A 21,432-nucleotide genomic window follows, 5' to 3' on the forward strand; every position below is an offset into this window, starting at 1 on the left:
TGACTGACTGAGCATTTAAACTTTGTGTTACAGGTGAAGAATAAGTAAGAGCTTTTCATGAAGCATGAATATTTAAACCCCACACCCCCCAACCCCCCCAAACTGCCATGAAGTTTCAACATTCAACCACCTTGGATTCTATGAAGGTATTCTGACTGAGGATAGTATGGGAGGCCTGAAAAAATGCAAAATGATGTAAAACTCATCCACTAAAAAATAAGATACTTTTAACATATGAGACACCCACTAAAAGCACAAATGGAGGTCTTTTGAAATTAAATTTGTGAGAAGCAACCTTTAGAGCTATGTTATTAGTTAGTAAATCAAACATTATTTTATATATTATTATTACATAGCTAACACATTTATCCAAGTCAGGATTTGAAGTCCAAATGCTTAACCAACAAGTCACACTGCCTGCCATATATATATATATATATATATATATATATATATATATATATATATATATATATATATATATATATATATATATATATATATACACACACACACACACACACACACACACAGGTATACACTATATATATATATATGACGAGCATGCCATGCAGGGTTGATTCCTGCTTTGCTCCCATTTTCCTGGGATTCCCAACTCCTCTCATATTGCCAAAGACATGCTGGTTGAGTTAAGGGTCTGTTGCAAATTGTCCCTGTGTGCATGGGTGGCCTTGTGGCGAATTGGTGCCCTGTAAAGGTTTTTTTTTCTGCCTTGTACATAGTGATGCCAGGATGGGCTTGGAAGCTTGCTGACCTGGCATTGAATTAAGCAGGTCTAAAAATGATCTGTTCTGTTACTTTGAACAGATGAACCCAAAACAATTCTATGTTCAAGAATACAAAAATAATAAATACATTTTTAAAAGTTTGCATAAACCATTTTACTTCATAAGAAGAATATTTAAATGAGAACAAATATTTCAAACTTGAAATTTAACAAACGTTATCTTGTATATTAAGAAATGTATTCCTTATAATAGACACATAGAAAAACTACAAGCTATAAATAAACACAACCGTCCACATGCATCTGGAAAAATAAATCCATCTCTCCGTCAGTCATCATCCGTGATGGGGGTGCCGCAGTCCACCCCGGTAACACTGGGTTCAAGTCTGAGGTACAATCTGTAAAGAACAAAAAAAAAACCAAAAAAAAAAAACACTGCCTTACTTAAACAGTATGTAAATTAATTCAAATATACTCTTAGCGCAAAATATTAGTGTCAGATGCTATATAAAATGCACGGCTGGATAAAGCTAAAGATCGGGAACACTTTTTTATTAAGGGGTCGTAATGTGTTGCAAATTGTGTCTCCGGAGCCAAAGTTGGAGATAAAGTGACAAAAGAAACTCTGATGTATTAAATATGGCATCGAGATTTTACCACGGATCGGAACTGTGTATATCAGTTAAAAATATATATTTGGATATTCTACTTTTTATATTATATTAATCCCTTGGTAATTCTTGATATCAATTTTAGACATCGATCTTTCAATCGACGCACGCAGTGCATGCTATTTTGTTTTACGGAGTTTTAGTAAAGAATAGTTCTACTTTTAATCTTTGGCGTCATAACATTTAAAACAAGTAAAGCAAAGAAGCACGTGCACCGGAGTAAAAGCCCTCGCACTAGCGCCCTTTGTGATCGGCACACACGCACGCACACACACACATCCACGCGCACACTTTCCCTTAGCTGTGCTTTTGTGTTTTGTCAGAATTAATGAGAAAAGTTCCCTTGCCCTAGGGGTAATTAGTGTCCTTGGAGTTAAATAAGCTAATACTTAGACACCTCTGGCACAGGCAATTATGTTTGTGTATTGAATAATTGATTCAAAGAGGGGGGAAGGGCTGCTAATCAGATCTGAGCATAATGAATTGATTTAATTAACAGGGGAATCTGAGGGTCTCTGGGAACTGTGTGCATTTATTCAGTAGCTGGAGCGGGAGCGGAGCGCATAAATTGAGAAGGGCTAGGCGAGTAAGCGTGTATTCTTTTAGCGGTTTGTCAGGGTTGGAACTGGATTTCATAATTTTTTATGCCCCCTCCCCTTGGAATATAGTTGCGGTTTTGAAGCGAATGAGTGTGGAAAGCCTCTGTTATATATTTTTGTGTTCTGTTTTTGTGCAAGATTTAAAAACGCTAATCGTAATCATATCTCACACCCCTCACCCTTTACCCCCGCACCTCCACCAGCATCGGTGGTTGCGGAGTAGTCTCGTTTTGTAAATTGCTTTTTTAGTTTTTAGTCCGTGGCAGGCTTAGTGACCGTCGAAGAACGATCAAGAGCAGGTTATCGAAAGGCTCAAACTGGAATAGCTGCCTCGGAGCTTCTGCTGCTTCTTGAATGTGGCTGTATTGTGTTTTTGCCCTTTTAAACAAACCTAGTTTAACAGTAAAAGGAGGGTGAACGTATTTCGTATTACCGCAGAGGGACTGACTAGTTCGCGGAGCTCCGTACTCACAGTCGCTTATACATGTAAAACGGTGTTTATTTTCCGAAAGACGACGATTAGACCGGGTTGGTGTTGGTTGGCGAAGCCGAGGACGGATCGTCTGGAGCCGGACACATCGTTCTTTCGGACGATGGTGCTGGATAAGGAAGAAGGTAGGTGAGCTACAAATTCTCCTAAAAGGGGGAGGGTGGTGGTGGTGGTGGCGGGGGTCTCATCAGCGACCCGTCAATCAACGTGCGTGTGTTTCGATGTTGTCCTGTTAATCCGCTTGGCTTTAACGTAAGGTGTTGTGTTGATCGTGTGTTTTTAGAAGCAGCTGGCGAATGTTCTGCTCTCAAATGTCCGAAAGATCGGGACCCAGTTCCTTTCCTTTCTGGATCGATCCCTTGCTAGTTCATCTCACTTTGTGGAGCGAATCGTGAGGAGAAAACAATGCCTGCCTGCGTGCGCGTCTCGTATCTTCACGCCCCGTGCACGTTCGGAGTTTTTCCCTTCTAAAGCAATGTCCCCGTCAGGTCTCCAACTTCCTTTTGTTGAATTGTTACATTACAGCCGTTGGGTCTTATTGTTTGCGGCTGCATTAATGGGTTTTTATCCCCTGCGCGAGTTATTGAATCCAGCTGGTGTCACTTTTATTCCCCTTGATACATCGTAGCGTCTCCTTTTGAGCAGTTAGCTGGCAACTGCCTCGGATGCGGGAGTGTGAAACGATGCTAGTTGGCTTCCAGTTTCTCCGCTTAAGGTGATAGGATCGCGTGTGAAACTTTTGTTTTATAGAAGGATCTGGTTTGAAATCTAAAGTCCTCGCATATAAGTGATTAGCTGTTCGGACCCCCCCAATACGTTGCAGTCAGTTTCAAAATGATTTTTTTCTTAACTTCAAAGGTAGCCCAGTGCAGCATGCGTCTCCCCCAGAAATATTTAAATATCTAAACAGAGCCGAGTTTTAGCCACAAGGAGTTTTAAAATGGTCTGCACTTCAAAGCCATTATTTATGTCTGAAAATGGATATTTCATATCTGTTTTAGTTGAGCATCCTTTCACTTATCCATCTAAAAACCAATAAAGAGAATGTCATAGAAACATAAATTGGTCTGTCTCCCTGAATCCATGTCTTGCTAATGTATCCAGATTAACTCAACTGTAAATTGTCTCCTTTGGATGGTCTGTCTTGCTAAAAGTTTCCTATATGATTCATGATTTGGATTGCTTTTAACAGCTATTGGCTAAGCAATATGGTAAATGTACAAGGTGATGCAAATGGCATTAGTGAGAGGATGCACAGGAGCATGTAATGCAGTCAATACTACATTAACTACTGATGCCCAATTACAGAAACGGGGAGAGTGGCTTTTAGGAGCATTAGGACTTGCAGAAGAGCTGAGATCACCTGCTGCTCATTGCCTAAAAGCTTCACCCTTTGCTTGCTGGCTTTGACCAAACTGCCGCTTTATTCTAGGGCTTTAATTTTATCCTTACACTACAGTTGTAGATGCTCCCTTGGTGTTTTTGGGAGCAATCGACACGTTTGGTCCTTTTTAAGGTAAGGATTTTCTGTTTGCTTCATGCACTATGGTTAAAAAAAGATGTAATTTTTAGCTGTACAGCACGTGTTTAAAGTTGTCTTTTCTGTGGCACAGAAGGTTCATGGATAATTTTCCCCCATTTTCTTTAAGATGTTTTTTTTTTTATTTGATCCATTTTGATAGTTGGGTGACATAATTGTTTGCTTGTAATGCATGGGACTTAACTTTAAGTCTGGACTTTTTTGGGCTTCTGTCCATCCAGGTTTGATTCTTGCCTTGTGTCCCATCTTGTTACGATAACCTCTGGCTATCCATGCCTGCAGTTGAAGTAATTTGAGAATGGTGGGCTGCTGGCATATAATTGGGTAATGTGCATAAATTGTGAACCACTTTAGAAATCCTAGGGTAAGTAATCCTGTCACTTGGTTTAATTTTTGCTGTTAGAGTTCCTTTCCTTTTATTGATTTGCTTATCTCTCTGCTTTATATAGCTTGCTTTTAAGGTCAGCTGTGTAAAGATGGCATTTAGGGATGTTGGGTGCTAAAGTGTTGCCCCATTGTGTGCATACTTTGTTATGTCCTATTTTTGGGTGTGGAGGCTTTGTGTAGCAGTACTGTCGTGTTCAAAGAATAGTAATTCTGACGAGTGTCCAGCCATGCAACACTTCCAGAAATGGCTAAACTCTGTGGACGCCTTGTTTATCCCAAGTTTTGTCTTGCAGAATCATTTTAAGGTGCTTCAGTTAAATCTGATATGTTTAGTTTAAGACTTGGGCAATCCCTCTTCATGTTTAAATTTCCAATTGGCCCGATTTACTTTGACCAACTTCCTTGTGATTGCTTGATTTTATAGGTCAGTCTTACTAGATGTCTGACTTTGAGAAAATCTTTTGACTTTGTCTGTACCTTGGTTGTCTGTGGAAGCCATTTAAAGGGAAAAGGGGTATTGGTCCTTTATTTGAATCTGAAATTGAACCTTGGTCAATTTGCAAAGCCTAAAGTTATTTGGGTGTATTTAAATGGAATAAAACATTTCTCATTTGCTACTTTGGCTTTTGTTTAGATAGAGGGTGAGTCAAAATTAACATCTGAATGGTGGAAATAATGTGTTCACAACATGCATCTGTGCAAGCTTTACTGTACCATGTTCAACACATGTACCATATGTGGCACATAAATTGTGTACTGGTATATACATAGCAGAACCATTAGTGTTAACATACTTTTGACTTATCCTGTACATTTGTTTTTGAGCTATATGCTAGAATCCAATCTCTAGTTTCATTTACTATTGCTTGCAATAAGCTGCAGCCTGTCTCAATCATGCAAAAAAGTAACTTAATCATTGTTTCAACTTTTGCTGCATAAATGCATTCCACAACCTTGTGCTGGTATCTTACAGTTCTTTTCAGTTTTGTGAAAGTGAAATTCAAAAAGCAAAATACCTTCAAAGCAGTTATCTTAAGGTAGACATAACTCAGTTTGAAGTCTTAAGCCTTATCTTAGGAGCATCTCTGGGACTACTTCAGGTCCTGCTTTAACTATTTAGTTGTCTTGATTTAACTGATTCTTCCGTGTGGTCATTTTGTTCAAGTCCTGATAATCCATAGCCATCTGGAAGATCTAAACTGCAAAACTTCATATTGTATTAACCGACGCAATGATCTGGTTTGTCAGTGTTCCTAGGATCTGTCACTAATAAATTGGTAAGTTAGGGTCCCTTGGTCTTCAATTCATCAATATTTTCGGAGAATGTTGGTGGCCTAACAAGATGGTGGGACATTTACCAAGTTTGAGTAGCAGTTGGTCTGGTTAAGATGCAGTGTATTTTGGGTGAGAATTAAGCGTTTTGAATAGTCACCTTATTAATGAGCTCTTCAAGACTAGTCTTGTTAATTACAGTATCTATACACTACAACAAATCTAAACTGAACTGCTTTTCTATGTAGCCTGATGACTTGTATTTGTGAAACAAAGCTAGTTATCTTATTTTTATTCTTTAATCCTCTTAGCTCTGGTTCTGTGGACTAGACTAATTCTCAGTTAAGGCACCGTCCAAGCTTGGCTGGAGCAGCTGAATGACTTTAGTCTGAAACATTATGTGCTGTAATTGATGGACCTTTCCACTGCCTTACTGTAGCTTACATTCTGTAGTTGCCGTTCTTCACTTGCTCTCTTTTAAATAGCTGACAGTGTTTGAACATAGCTACCATTACTTCTCATGCTGTGGTGTCTGGACAGATCTGCTTGTAATACACAACACTGAAAAAGCACACCTAGTGCTATGTGGTATCCTGTGGTGTCTTTATGCGATTCAAAATGCCAGCTCAATTGATGCTTCGTGAACTTGATTCACTGCCTTTTGTTCACCATCCTGCTACTTTGTCTACATCTACTTTAATCCTTAGTTGATAAACACTTTAGGATTGTATTTTGCTGCATGTGGACATTTTATACCTTGTACTATGCTTTACTGTCATTTTTTGCTGAACTTATTAAATCTAGAATCTGACACAGTAACTAACTGATCTGTTTAACTAGTATTTTAGTTGGTATGCAGCTCTAGTCCCAGAGTTGGATTTACTGGCACATCACTTTCCTAAACAGTATTAAAGCTCAAATCTGAGGTATAACTGTCAGTTTGTTTAATACTGTGAGGTGATGCAGTGGGTTGCATTGCTGCTGAATAGAAGGGTGTTGGTTTAAATTCTGAAAATTCTATCCCTCCAGGGATTTGTGGCTTTTCCTTTCACCCAGATTTGTTAAGTTTTATAAATGAGCCAATAAAAGTGGGAGCTGGCCTTGACTGGGTGCTTTTATGTACTGCCTAAAACTGGATTACGGCGATTTCAGTGGATGAGTGAATAAATGAATGGCTTGAGAGTTCGCTCCTCTTGTATTAATCGTGTGGAGTCCCCATAACTACACAATAGCAGGGCACCTTCAGGTAGCAGTCAACTGTTCCTTGAACTGGGTAGCAATTCCACAAATTGTCAAACAGAGCTGCACAGTGCAGTTACCTATGGCAAAGGAAAGGTGGTTAAGTACATGCTGTGTTAAATAGGCACAGTAGGGCAGAAGTTAGTACTGCTTCCTTGTGCCTTTAGCTTTCTGGGTTTGAATCTCCCATGTCAGTGTCCTCCTTTTTACCTAAGATGCACATGTCGGCTTAAGAGGCTTCTAAATTGACCCTAAAATGAGTGGGTCCTTTGAACTGGTACTGTCTAGGGTTTGGCGTTTGCTCTAACCTTGAAGCAAGTTTGGTTGTTATACAGTATGTACTGCAGGTTATTATAGTCACAAGCTGTCTTTGACAAGTTGCTAACATTTAAAACAAATAGTAAACTTGTTTACAGTACTAAGTGTAGGAGCACATCTGTTCCCACAATCCTTTTGATTACATCAGAGAGCTTAGTGTTATAAAAGTGAGCTGTTTACATTCCCTAGTTAAATCGTACCTAAATGTAGAACTTTGCATGTATGTTAGATTGTTGCAGTTTACCTGTACAGATTTCCTTGTATTTAACTTCTGCACCTTTTTAAGGGTCTGAAAGATTAAGCAAATTTGGATGTTGCCTGTGATTCCAGTAGTACCCCTGCCCTATACAGTAAAGCTCTTAAATGTGTAGTTAATGCTGTGCTGCTATTAAGATGCCTCAAGTCAGGTTTAGGAAACTTAAGTTTACTTAGATTGTTGGCAAGTGCTTTTGTGGTCCTCTTCTGGATATACCCTTTTACGGTGAAGGATCTGGGTATTTGGGACAGTTTTAATCTGGCTTTGCTTTGTAGTAAACAGGGTAATGTATCTGAACTCGTAAAGGCTTTTAAAAATGGTCCAGAATATGGATGTATACATTATGCAAGTCATTTGATGCCCTTACAAATTAAGAAAAGGTCTAGACTTAAAGGGCCAGCGTTTAAGTGATTTTTAATTTTTTAGTGGCAAGTATAACTTTAATTCAAAGTACATCCATGGTGTTAAGAACTGATTTGTCTACTGTTGTAGGTTTAATTGGACCTGTAATTTCTGGTACTCTGGGTGGTACTTGCCAATAAACATGTTGGTGTATTGCCTGGCTAGTAAATCTAGTCTTTAGGAATGTGTGGCTTTTAGCACTTAAGAGTAATCTACGCTTTCCTTGTTTGTACTAATTTTGTTCTGTCCAATGCCAAGCTTAATTTGGCAAGCATTGCCACCAGTAGTGCAAACTGCAGAAGCTTGCTGTGATCTGAAACAAGAGTGACACCTGGTGGACATTGAGCTGCTTTAAGTTTATTACACACAATCACACCTGAGAATATAAAGTTCACTGATATGACTTGGGTCGCAGAGGCAAGCAAAGGTCTTGAGTCCAATGCCTGTCACAAAGTACAAAACCTTATCTCCTGCAGTTGTCAATCCCATCCCAGTCTAACCCCTTGTAATGGGGCTTGCCTAAAATTGTGTGCCACTCCAGTTGAGTTCTGCATTCTTCATGCCTATGCCTCCATTTTGAGGGAGTACAGCTGAGATTTCAGGGTGAGATTTAAGAATGTCTTGTCATGGAAGTTCTTATGGGATTGTGCTTTGAAATTCAAAGGACAAAGGTGGATGGTTATACGAATGCTTGACCTTTTTGCTTCTCACTTTTAAGAGTTGCAGAAGTCCATTTAAAACTCGCATGATACTTGAGCAGTGGTTTCATACAAATTTCTTATGGTTGCAGGCAAAATTCAAGTTGGTTTATTTTTAAGATTGTATTAACTTTATTTACAAACCAGTGGTGCATGATTTAAGTGTACCCTTTCAAATGGAACTAGATGAATCCGACTAGGTTGCACTTGTTTGGAGTCCTTGAGTTTCTTTTGTGGAAAGGTATCAAATGCATGTTAATAAGCTCTGTGCCCTTTGATTGGATTTAGAGTTCGGTTTTACTCATGTCAAGCAACTGTTTTGGTTTTTAATCGCTTGCTTCTCTAAACTGCAATGGTATTCAACTTAGTGGTTAAGATCATTAAGCTGATTCACTTTTCCCTTGACATGGTCCAGTAGAGTTGGGCTGAATTTGTTTTTTCTTTCAAATAAAGGACTAAGTTGGCACTTGAAGCTGAAGCTTTGGTAAAGTTGGTAGACTGTGCTTATTTGATTTAGAAAGTGGTGCACTATTAAGAGGAACTTGAATCTATAAAGCATATTCGCTGTGTAGTTTTACAAGTGATGTATGGTTCAGCATCTTTTACCCATCGGCAGACATCAAAATCACATTTAACACTAAGCCTGTGCTGTAAAGCCCAGGGTCCTAGAAGCTATTGCAATTGTCAGAAAAAACTGACATGTAGAGATTTCAGGTAATCGAAAGCAACTACATGGGAATCTCACTATTGGGTATTTGATGTGCTCGCCTCACTTTTGTATTAGTTGTGGGAGGAAAAGTTAAAGGGAGACAGTGGTGTTGATCGTGGCTATGACATGGTTTTTGTGGTTCCACCCCGCGAGGCTTTGTTTTGCTGATGTGCTAACTCTGTTTGTTAGTGGCTAAGTGAGTTTTTTTTGGTTTCCTCTGAGGTGGAGCCCTTACCCTGACTCAACCTGTCACTTCTGGGCCACACACCCACACAGACATTTATGTATAATGAGAAGTTCCAGAAAAGCTCAGATCTACCAGGGTTTTGCTACATTGTTTGAGAGAGTAATCCTGTAGCTGACTCTGTAGCCAATCAAATGTGTTCTTACTGGTTTGGTTACTTGGGTGATTTGCCTTTTCTTGTGCAGTATCTTGGTTCATAGTGAACTATTTGTTTGTTTGACTTGTTAAAACCACAGCTGAATGAGAAGTGAAACTGGTGCAAGATTCCCTCTACTGTAGTTGAGTTACTTCTGTGTATTACAGTAGCAAAGCTGCAGTATTTTAATTTCAGTGATTTGCCTCATCTGTTTAGGAAACATGCTGGAGGGTGGCAGATGAGTTACAGTTCAAATTACTCATTTTTGAGGTGTTGGTCCTCATGCCAACAGTTCAGATTTTCTGTTATGATAAAACACTAAAGTCTCTGCCTGGTCTCTGTCCAAACTGGCCAGTTTTGCTTTGTGATGAATGAGGAAGTGTTGATACCCAAGGGGGAGAAACTAAATGGAAGGCATGCAGAGTGTCAAGTGTGTCAAAGCAGGCTTTATGGGAATCCATGTGCCAGTGAAGAAACCTACACATGAATACTGAGGAAAGTAGCTGAAAGTGCAAATGGGGGCAAGAGCAAATATCTAAATTCTATCACCAGTCTGACATGTGGTGTGGTTAGTCGTATACTAAAGCAAGGGGAAGGTGATTAAACTTTTTAGGCAAGATTCTGTAACACAAGTTGCATTGACTTGTTAGCCTAATTTTCTTGAGTGGCTTGATTTAGTATAGTAGCATTGCTTGTCAGTAGGTAGAAAATTCAGGGTATCATTGCAGTCCTTTAATGGCTTTAATAGTGTAAATTGCTCCCATTAAACAAGATTTTTGGAAGTAAATGTCTAACTGTACATTAAGTACAAATGTAACTGGCAGATGTCATGTCATTTTTTAAATAGTTAATCATAACTACCAGCAACAGCACAATTCTCATTTTTCCAATTTCTCTGGTTCATTGTTCTAGTGTTTTTCAATAGTTTAATTTTTAGTGCAAATACACTTGATTAGGGAGTGTCAGGGTGCAAATTTCTTTAAGGACATTTTGGATGGGAATACTTTCTCAGACACCCTACAATTTGCCATTTTTTAATTTATTGAAAGGGTAGGTTTTTAAACTATTTAGCTCAACTGCCCTTTCTGGGTCAAATCTTGCAACTGATTTTCAGCCCACTTTGGCAAAGTGAATTTCTTCAAATTTTGCATATGTGTTCAGTATAAATGATTGAAGAATCCATCACAGTGCAATTATGTAAAATTTTGCCATAATCGATGGTTGTGATTCCAATTAACACACAACAATCACAGGGAGAGAATAGTTATATAGGAGCATACATGCGAGATGCATCAGATTGCTCCCCACTTGCCTCTTCCAGTGAGTGGAGTGGGTAATTACATGTGCCGAATTGCTCTTGCAAAGGAGTAGCCTTGATTGTGGTGAAGTATTGGCGTAAGCCTGATCTATTTTCGCTACGACCAAGCACTAATCCTGTAAGCCTGAACAGAAAGAGATCACAAATTAGTATTCAAATTCTGCAAAGAGAATTTTATAGAAGCTTCCCATTCTTAAAAAAAAAAAAAAAAATGGAGAATTTGCAAATTACTCAACTAAAGTGAAAATATATAAATTAAGTAAAGCTATTTAAATTCACTAAAGCAAATTTTTTCTTTAACCACAATTTTCATGAAAGTAGTTCCACACCATGCTACACAAGTTTCAAAAATTTTTAATTTGTGCCCCACCATTTCTAGTCACAAATTGTGGTTAAATATTTTGCTTTTTTAGTGCCTTAACTAAAGTTTTACTTATTTTAAAACCTACAATTGCTAAATCTAAACTGATTCAAGGCAGCCTTTATCCTGTGTAAAGTCTGATCTATCCCAACAGTGTTCCTAAGGGTAAGTGGTGGTCTAATTTTACAATATTTTAAATGGCAAGTGAGCGTTCAGGGTCTAACATTTGATTTTGAAAGCAGGGAATAAATTGGGCTAAAAGGCAGTGCCCAAATCTGCTGTAGCTTCTTCCTGAAGTTAACATTTGTGCCACCATAACATGAATAGATATGAACCTGATCTTAATGCATTATACAATGGAGTTCATTTTTAAAACTGACTATCAAATGTGCACATGCTATTTATACGTTTATGTATATTCTGTATGTCCTATGGTGTAGGTTATGTATTTCTTGCTGTTTTAAGGAAACTTCTGAATAGAAACTGGTTACCCAATTTATGAAATGGCAGGTGGGTTGCATTGCATTTACTTGTTATGAAAACTTCCCATCTGAAGGTCTGTTTAAGCTGGCTGTGACCAAGTCAAGATGGTCAAGTAGACTTGTTTTTGATTGCTGCTAACTTGATTCAGGGATGACTTGAATCAAAGGCAGTGTAAGAGTTAGCTTAGTAAATAAGGTTATGTTAAAGCAAATTGGAACCCAATACCACAGCTGGCATCCCTCAAAAAAGCTTGTGTTTTGCACATTTGAAGTGCAGGACCAGTTAAAGCCAAGTTTAACATCGAATCTGTCTGATCATTTGTAGGATACATTCATCACATCAAAACAAGATTCATTAAAACTTAAATCATGCTAACTGCTTAGTCTGCATTTGACATTGAGCAAATGTGAAAGAGAACAGATGACTTTTATTATTTTGTGCAAATGGTGGTGGAATTAGAAATGTAGGATGGTCAATTGGATTGAAATAAGGTGGTTATTAAAATACCTTATTGGAGATTTATAAGTATATTAATGAGCTCTAGGATTAGGCTTAACCTGCTGGTTACTATGCCTTAGAAGCTCAACAGTGAATCTGAAGAGTTGTTTAGCTTCCAGGTGCTTAAGTGATCCTAGCACCTTTTTTAAAATACTTCTAACAGGCTCTTTACTTAAATCCAGGCTCAAAACATTACTTGCATATTCAGTCTTATTTATGGCACATTCTTAGGTTTTTGTGGGGCTGAGATATGATACAAATTATATCGGTGGGCTTTTTAAACTGATGAAACATGGTTTGTACCTTGGCTGCTCTAAAATGTAATTACGTTAAAGTGGCTTCATAAGTCTAAAGTGTGCATTGGTGCTGAAGTGTCTCCTAAAAGCACCTATTTTGAGCAGGGCACCTGGACTGCATAAGTATTAGTTTGGCAAATACTCCATGGTGCAGTTGGGTTTCAGTTCTGTAGACATTTGGAGCTCTGAGGGTTTTTTTTAAATTGAAGTCTTTGGTTTGATGAGCAGGCTCCATTATTAGTTGCTATTGAAAATTCAGATTGGCAAGTATCATGAATTTCATAAATGGTTAATTCTTGCTTTCCACATGGTCATCAAAACAAAAACCCTAAACATGTTTGAACCTTGTTGAAACCACAAGCTTTTTTTTTTTGTGCTCCTCACTATTGGCTAGATGTCAGATGGGCTTTCTTACTAGATATGGAAGTAGCATATGGCTGAGTCAACCCTCAATCTCTAGACAGATTGTACCTCTAATGCATGTTTGCATGGAAGTAGTCCTGACCGAAATTATCGGTACCCCTGGAATTTTCCCATAAAGTCAACCATTTCTCTCAAAATTGTTGCAATTACAAATGTTTTGATATACACGTTTATTTCCTTTATGTACATTGGAACAAAACAAACTGAGGGAAAAGAGAAATCTGACATTTCACAACTCAAACTGGGCTGGAGAATTTACTGGCACCCTCAGCTTAATATTTGGTTGCACACCCTTTGGAAAAATAACAGATCAAGCGTTTCCTATAACCTTCATCAAGTTTTACACCTCAACTGGAGTTTCCTACCACTTTTGCAAACTGCTCGGTCTCTGATTTGAAGGGTGCCTTCTCCCAACAGCAATTTTCAGATCTCTCCATAAGTGTTTAATCGGATTTAGATGCGGACTCCTTGCTGGCATCTTCAGAACTCTCCAGTGCTTTTTCTTCAACCAATTCTGGGTGCTTTTTAGAGGTATGTTTGGGGTCATTGTCCTGCTGAAACACCCATGACCTCTGACGCTGACCCAGCTTTGACACTGGGCTCTACATTGCACCCCAATATCTTTTGGTAGTCTTCAGATTTCATAATTGCTTGCACAGTCGAGGCATCCAGTGGCAGGCAGCAAAACATCTTGGAACCTCCATGTTTGACTGTAGGTACTATGTTCTTAGGCCCTCATTCAGGTTTCTGTTAACAGTAGAATGATGAGCTTTACCAAAAAGCTCTACCTTGGTCTCATCTGTCCACAAGACTTTCGCCCAGAAGGATTTTGGCTTCCTCAAGTACATTTTGGCAAACTCCAGTCTGGCTGTTTGTCAATTTGTTCAGATGTTGACGGATCGTTCCAGCTGACACTGTTGCACCCTGAGTCTGAACAGCTTGATTTGTTTTGAAGTTGATTGGGGGTGTTTATCCCATTTTGACTATCCTTCATTGCAGTCTTTTATTTTGTCTTCTGTTCACATCCAGGGAGATTAGCTACAGTGCCATGTACTGAACTTTTATGTTGCGCACAGTGGGCAAAGGAACAGGAAGATCTCTGGTGATTTTTTTTCCACAATTTTTGTTCAAGTCCTTGGACAATTCTCTGCTGTCTGTTCATGCTTAGTGTGGCACACTCGGACACACAACAAAGGCTGAGTCAACTTCAACTGGCTTCAGGTGTGATTGCTATATTGCCAGCACCTTTTCTTGCCACAGGTGAGTTCAAACCAGTAGTATGCTTGAAATAAAACAATTTACCCACAATTTTGAAAAGGTGCCAATTTTGTCTGGCCCATGTTTGGAGTTGTGACATGTCAGATTTGGCTTTTTTCTGTGTGTTCCAATGCACAAAAGAAACATGTATACCAAAACATTTTTAATTGCAACAATTTTCTGGGAGAAATGGTGAATTTTTCTGGGAAAATTCCAGGGGTACCGATTTAATTTTGGCCATGACTGTAGCTCAAATGACAAAAGTTAGTGGGTGGTTTAAGACCATACGATGGCTGAAAGAGTGGAAAGTGCTACTCAACCCATTTCAGTAAATGGATGCAAAACATCTGCTGTTTGAAGCATAGCATGTTACAAATGGTCTTGCTGGATTTCGGTTTATGTAATGCAACTGAAATCCTTAGCATTTCAAAACATTTACAGAATCTGAATCCTTTTGCATACTCTGCAGATCTGTAGTTGAGGGAGATCTTAACTGGACACATAGCAACTTGATGCTAGTGGCAGCATTTTCCCATTGTCCTAAATGTGAATTGTAACAAGCTTCCTAAATAAGGGAATTTGTCAAGCTTGTTGGATTTAGAGTTGTGGGTGTATTAGTCTCCAACCTCAGGAGTTGGTAGTTCCTGTGTTCAGGTGTTGCTCTTGGGTTCCATCTTTAAACATGGGATAATACTGGAGTTGCTTTAATCTAGTGTTTTGGTAGGTGCTAATGTTTCCTAAAAGTGCTTTTGAGTTTCAGATGTGCTGTTTTCATAGTACCTAGCACTGCTTAATGGATGTTTTTCCTTCCTCTTTCTCTGCCTACAGGGTTCTATTAATCCCCTCTGGGAGTCTTCCCACTTGTGTAGGTTAGACCACTTAAAATTGGACCTCATATCCGATTCCTGTAGGTCAACCACTTAAGTCTTATTTGGTGAATATCTGTTCTTGCTTAGTTTGCCCACTTTGGAAAACATTCTAGATTTATTTGCCAGTTCATGTCCAGATCTCATCAGTTTGTATAAAGTCCCTCTTCTGAAAATCTCTAGTGTTTGCACAATGTTGTCCTTTATTAATCTCAAGGGGAATTTACTGTATGCTTAAAGTATCTAAATCGCATTTGTTCCCTTCTGATGTCAATTTGCTTATTTCATAATCTGTCCTTTCCACCCAACACTAAAACTATCCTTTTTAGTATTCCAGTTCAACTGCTCAGAAGTTTAAATTGTGTTGGCTGTCTTAATGTTGTAGAAATCCATTAGTTGCATCTTTATACTGGATACTGAAAGCTGTTGCAGAAACTTGTCTTTTTGGACTTGTAACCGATGGGCTCATGAAAATTTAGGTTTCCTGTCTGCTCTACCCAAGCATTTCATGAAAGTGGTTGAAGCACATCTGACATCTTGCTCTATAAATTCAACCTTCTGTTAGCACTACATTCCCCTTGACTGTGTAGTATTTGTGGGGTAACTTCTCTTTTCTGGAGCTTCTCTAAATTCTACATGCCAAAACTTGACAGATTTCATTACACAAACCTGTATAACTGGCATTTTCTCTGGGTGTACATATAGTAGATACATAGTATATAAATTAACTTAATGTAATTTAAGTTTAGTTCTAATTTGAAAGTAAATATAAATCCAATATGGGGAATACCAGATTTTTAGCAAAACATCTGGTCAAATATTCTGAAGTGGCTTCATTGTCTCAGTGTCTACCCCCACAGGAAAGTGAACATGTAGAAATGTTTGCTCCTGGTACAAAATGCTATATTATATGTATTGCACCTTGGAATATAAACATTGCTCAGCAACTGCATTTTGTGAGTTGTAGAGTTCATTCATTGATTGTATAGTTCTTGTAGTATAAACCTACTTTTGGTTTGGTACTGATTTTTACAATTGTAAAGTTCACTTGTGGCAAGTCTAATGGATCACAAGGTCATGAAATTTAGAATTTCATCTAGCTTTTTTGGTAGCTAGTTTCCTGAAGTCTCGGACAAAGCCAAACTTGACTGTCAAATGAGTTTTGCCAGTTTTTCTGTGGCAGAGTTCATGTGGAGTTCTGACCATGAAATATAATTCGAGGTTTAGATTTGAAATACAATTGCGAAGTAGTGGCTTGATGGTACTGTTGGATGTTTTTCCTCATAGCTCTTTGCTGAACCTAGGGCACTGAAGCATTTATAGTACATGCAGCTAGTCAACAATTATCCATAGCAATATAAATGGTGCTAGCTTCTGATCCTGTGTCTGCATGATTTTATCCAGTTCATTTGGACAAGTTATACTGCACAGCTAGTTTTACCAATGTCAATTTTCAATCGTTAATGTTTTTGATCCATGTATTAGCTGTCCTCCAATTTACAACTGAACTCCCCATCAGCTAGATGTTTCTTTAAACAGGACTGAATTGCTATAACAGCTGCTATATGGCTTGTCTCAACTTGGCCAACGCATTAAACTTATGGTGCAATAACCTAAAACATGGTAAACTATGCCTTGTACCTTTATTCTTGAATGCTTTGTTCCAACAGACAGATGTAAAATTTTTCAATGCATACTTTAAGCTCTGTCTTTGATTCACTTCATGACCATGCTGCTGATATAATCACAATTGAATTGTTCCTTTAAATCATTCTCCCTGTTTGAATGTAAAACAAATTTCAGCGAATTGTAAAATGTTTGAATCGGGAATAGTTTTCATTTTGACACCTTTCTCTGCTTATGTTTAAGAGGAACTATTTAACTAGAATCTGCAATTGTCACAAGGAAATGTTGGACGTTTTGGTTAAACTTGTCTGACTTTATCCAACATGACTAACATTTATGGTACAATGTTGCATTTCTTGGTTTTTTCCAGTTGGAGCAAAGGCAGATCAATGCTTTTGATCAGTGTCAGTAGTGGGATTTGAACCCACAGCCTCACGGTTTGAAGTCCAAAGTCTTCACCACTACATAACACTGCCTGCTTCCCTTAGGGCATGCAGTTGTGATCTGAGCTTTAATCCTTGGTGAAAAGGTAGAATACTCTTGTATTTAACTTGGGCACCTTTTGAATTCTGAATGTGCCACACCCTGTTCAAGTTCAGTCCAAGCCTCCATGGTGCTGAATGGTATGCCCTATTAGACAACCTCTTTTTCAGTCCAGAAATTAACTGGTCATTAAATGGATGGATAAAACAATTGCAACTTAAGCATTCAGGTTGTCTATTTGCTAACAAGTACACGAGAGTAGCTGCTGCCTTTTGGCATTTTTTACCTCTGTAGAGACTAATTGAAACAGAATTGGGCACAACATACATTGAGGAGCCTTCATGAGCAGGAAGTCTTTACTTGGGTATTTCTCTAGCTGTTCTCCTGCACCTCTACAGGTGGACAGAGGAGTCCATTTGCTTCCTGTTATTGCACCTGCTTGGCTCAAGATTATAAAGCTGTGCACTGGGTGGTATAGGTGACACTACTGGCACCCAACTGCTTTCTGCTCATGACATAATTTATACCCACACGCTGCCTTAAAGGCAAACTGTTCTTTAAGACCTTGGAAATCTTTGTACAGCTGTTCACTCCCTCTTCTAGTGCAAACAGGGTCTGTGTCCCTAGGAGTGACTTGATAAGTTTTACCTGTTGTGTGCATATGGCATGATCATTCCCATCTAAGATGTGTAATGTTTTTTCCACCCATTTTCATATTTAATGTTGTAAAGCATTGGTTGCCATTGATTGGTATTGTATCTAACTTGATCTCCATTCTGCATGAAAACAGATTAAATATTTCTGGCCTCACTACAAAAGGCAACTAGCCTATTTTGTGTGAAGTATTTAAGACAAAGCTCTTGTAATTGTCGAATGTGAAATGGGGAGGTGGGAGACCTGCTCACTAAACAATTTGATTAAAAGCAAACTCAGCTGAATCTGGATCTCACTCCTATAGCCATGGTGGGGCCAATGATCTAAAACCAACAGTTGATGCTTTCCCTTAGCTTCGAGTGAGTACATGGAATGAAGTAATATTCTAAATGTTTGTGCAGAATGGAGGCCATTGAGCCCATATCAAGTATAGAAGATGGTAGTGTAGTTATGTCTAATTACAGCTAAGAGCCAAGGTTCCACTTGAAACCATTTAAAGGGGTTTTACAAACATTGTGCTGTGCATGGTATCTTATGTCCCTGTGATATAATGTAGGGTGTTCGGAGCATCCTCTAGGCAATCCTTCTGCAGCCCTGTCTGATTTCTTAAGTGTTTATTGAAGCAGTGAGGTTGCTAAATAACATTAGTACAGGTAAAATGTTGGCTTTTTGTTAGTTAATATGGCTATTAAAATCAAGGTGGAGTAAGCCCCCCAGTCCATAAGTTCCCAGATCTGAATTGAGCCACCTGAAATGGGGCTGGGATTGTATGAGTTACTAGTCTGCCTTAAGATTCTTAAATCAACTCTTGACAGTTCCCCATTTATCGGAGGGTATTTTTGATTTGGGATAAACTTTTGGGGACCCAGTTTGTCTGCATAGGGTTCTCCCACAAGCAATCTACAAACTGCTGTTGGTGACAGGGATTCAAGCTATCATTGCATGATGCAGCCTACAATTTACAGTAGTTGGGTTTGAGAAATCCCAGTCCTTAGATTTGTGGTATTTTTGTAAAAGCATTAAGCTGTAAAGGAATGTGGTATGTGGGAGGCAAGTAGTACCTTGAGGTCTAGAATGTGACTACTCATATTGGTGAACTGGGAGTGGTTGAGGCAAAGCACCTTTAACTGCCTTGGCATTATAGAAACTTTTTAGGCAAAAATATAAAATATATTAATACAAAAATTTCTAATACAGTAGGAACAGAATGTCTAGTGTCCAAGTGTACTGATGCAGATTTAGGAAGTCTTTTGCAGGGGGTTTTAAAATGGTCCCAAATGCATAGCTGGACCTTCTATCCTCTCAGCAAAGTGTGCCAAGACAGACGCTTCCAAGGTCTTGATTAGAATGCCAATGCCTCAATGGCACAATTGACACTGACCATTGGGTAGGCTACCACATCAGACTTGGTGACTTCTTTAACATGAACATTGACAGCTGCTTCCTTCTGAACTGTGTGGGATTGGAGGGTCCTTCCACTAGATTGCAGTTTTTTAATTCACCAGGCATATCCATGGTTCCATATGCTTCAGTTAAAATGTGAATTGGTCAGACATTCATCACTTGATTTGGCAGTCTGTTTTAAAACCTTTAGCTTTTCGTTTGTGGCTGTGCCATGGTTAAAGGCTTTGCCCAACGACATTTTATTTATATAGCACATTTTCATACAAACAGTAGCTCAAAGTGATTTACATAATAAAGAATAGAAAAATAAGACACAATAAGAAAACAAAAGTCAACATTAACATAGAATAAGAGTAAGGTCCAATGGCCAGGGGGGACAAACAAAAATCTCCAGACAGCTGGAGGAAAAATCTGTAGGGATTTCAGACCATGAGACCACCCAGTCCCCTCTGGGCATTCTACCCAACATAAATGAAACAGTCCTCTTTGGATTTAGGGTTTTCACAGAAGGACTTGATGATGGTCACGTAGACTTCTGCCTTTTAATCCATCCATCATTGTTGGAGCATCATGAAGCTTTGAATAGGTGGAGGTGGCGCAGGCCACCACCACAAAGAAACCAGGGGAAAAAAAAGAGTGTGTAGGGGTCAGTACAGATTTTGGAGCTACCATGAATAATTATGAATTGAATACAGAGTTTCAGGATTAAGTTAAATTGAAGTTATAAGAAGGCCATGTTAAAGTAAAATGTTAACAGTGTTTTAAAGTGCTCTACTGTATCAGCCTGGCGAATTCCTATTGGCAGGCTATTCCAGATTTTAGGTGCATAGCAGCAGAAGGCCTCACCACTTAAGCTTTGTTCTTGGGATTCTAAGGAGACACTCATTTGAGGATCTAAGGTTACGATTTGGAATATAAGGTGTCAGACATTCTGATATATAAGATGGGGTGAGATTATTTAAGGCTTTATAAACCATAAGCAGAATTTTTAGTCAATCCTGAATGACACAGGTAACCAGTGTAGTGACATTAAAACTGGAGAAATGTGTTCGGATTTTCTTTTCCTAATTAGGATTCTAGCAGCTGCATTCTGCACTAGTTGCAAATGATTTCTTTTTTGGGTAGTCCCTGAGAGGAGTGCATTACAGTAATCTAGTCGACTGAAAAATGTGTGCACTAATTTCTCAGCATCTTTCAAAAATGAGGTCTAACTTTTGTTGTTAGGTGGAAAAATGCTGTCCTAGTGATCTGATATGCGATTTAAAATTCAGATTAGTCAATTACCCCTAAGCTTTTTACCTCAGTCTTGACTTTTAATTCTAATGTATCCAGTTGATTTCTAATAGCCTCATTGTATCCATTGCCCTACACATTATTCACAGTGGCAAAACTCCTAGAAATATTTTTGTGGCAGGATTCTACTGACGCTGGTTTATGCCAAGAAGTTTAAAAAGAAGCTTGTTTGGGAGGGGTGATATGTATAGTGATGTATATATTGCATGTTTATTCATTGGCATGACTGTTTTGTAATTTAAGGTATTTGAATAAGCTTAACTTGAAAGGGAAATCTGAAGCTTGATCCGGTTTTGCTGGGTAAGTCATGCTGGTCTCGAGGTGACAGCTTGGTTATTGTCTAATTTACATTAACATTGGCTACTGCTAACCATTTTGACCATTTTCACACATACAATATGGTGAAAGTGGCCAACTGATCTGTTAAAAGGGTAATTTTAGCATACTGTATGTAAACTTAGTGGCAAACTTCTCTTTTGTAAAGTCTATGGCAGAAATGTGATTCAATGACTGTTGGGTTCAGTTTTTTATAACCAAGGCTGCTGCATTTAAGATTTTAAGCAAAGCTTTTTAATTCATCCACATCCTTAGTGAGGTACATGTCCACATCGAAGTGCTTTATAGCTCCATATGGATTCTTGCAATTTCATGAATTGCAATATGGCCACAATTGTTGGGCAACTCGAATGTCTCAATCTTAGAATATGCAGATGTCAAATCTGTCCAGTATTCTACTAGAAATCTCCTCTGGAAGCTACAGA

The 21,432-nt window shown here is 38.6% G+C and overlaps 1 protein-coding gene across 4 annotated transcripts in view; it reads left to right on the plus strand.

Annotated features, from left to right (window-relative positions):
* Positions 1-1,924: 1,924 nt before the first annotated feature.
* lmo1 (LIM domain only 1) overlaps positions 1,925-21,432 on the plus strand; it is a 53,884-nt gene continuing 34,376 nt past the window's right edge. The window contains exon 1 of one of the 4 annotated variants that reach the window (XM_039748445.1): positions 1,925-2,005. Coding sequence is in view for 1 of the 4 variants with exons in the window: in XM_039748437.1 (XP_039604371.1) it covers positions 2,612-2,633 (22 nt within the window). In the remaining 3 variants the exon portion in view is untranslated. Of the gene's footprint in view, positions 2,634-3,938; positions 4,025-21,432 lie in introns of those variants that run through there. The other 3 variants (XM_039748437.1, XM_039748454.1, XM_039748461.1) reach the window with 3 other exon arrangements.

Source organism: Polypterus senegalus, chromosome 1 (assembly GCF_016835505.1).
Source record: "Polypterus senegalus isolate Bchr_013 chromosome 1, ASM1683550v1, whole genome shotgun sequence".
NCBI lineage: Eukaryota > Metazoa > Chordata > Cladistia > Polypteriformes > Polypteridae > Polypterus > Polypterus senegalus.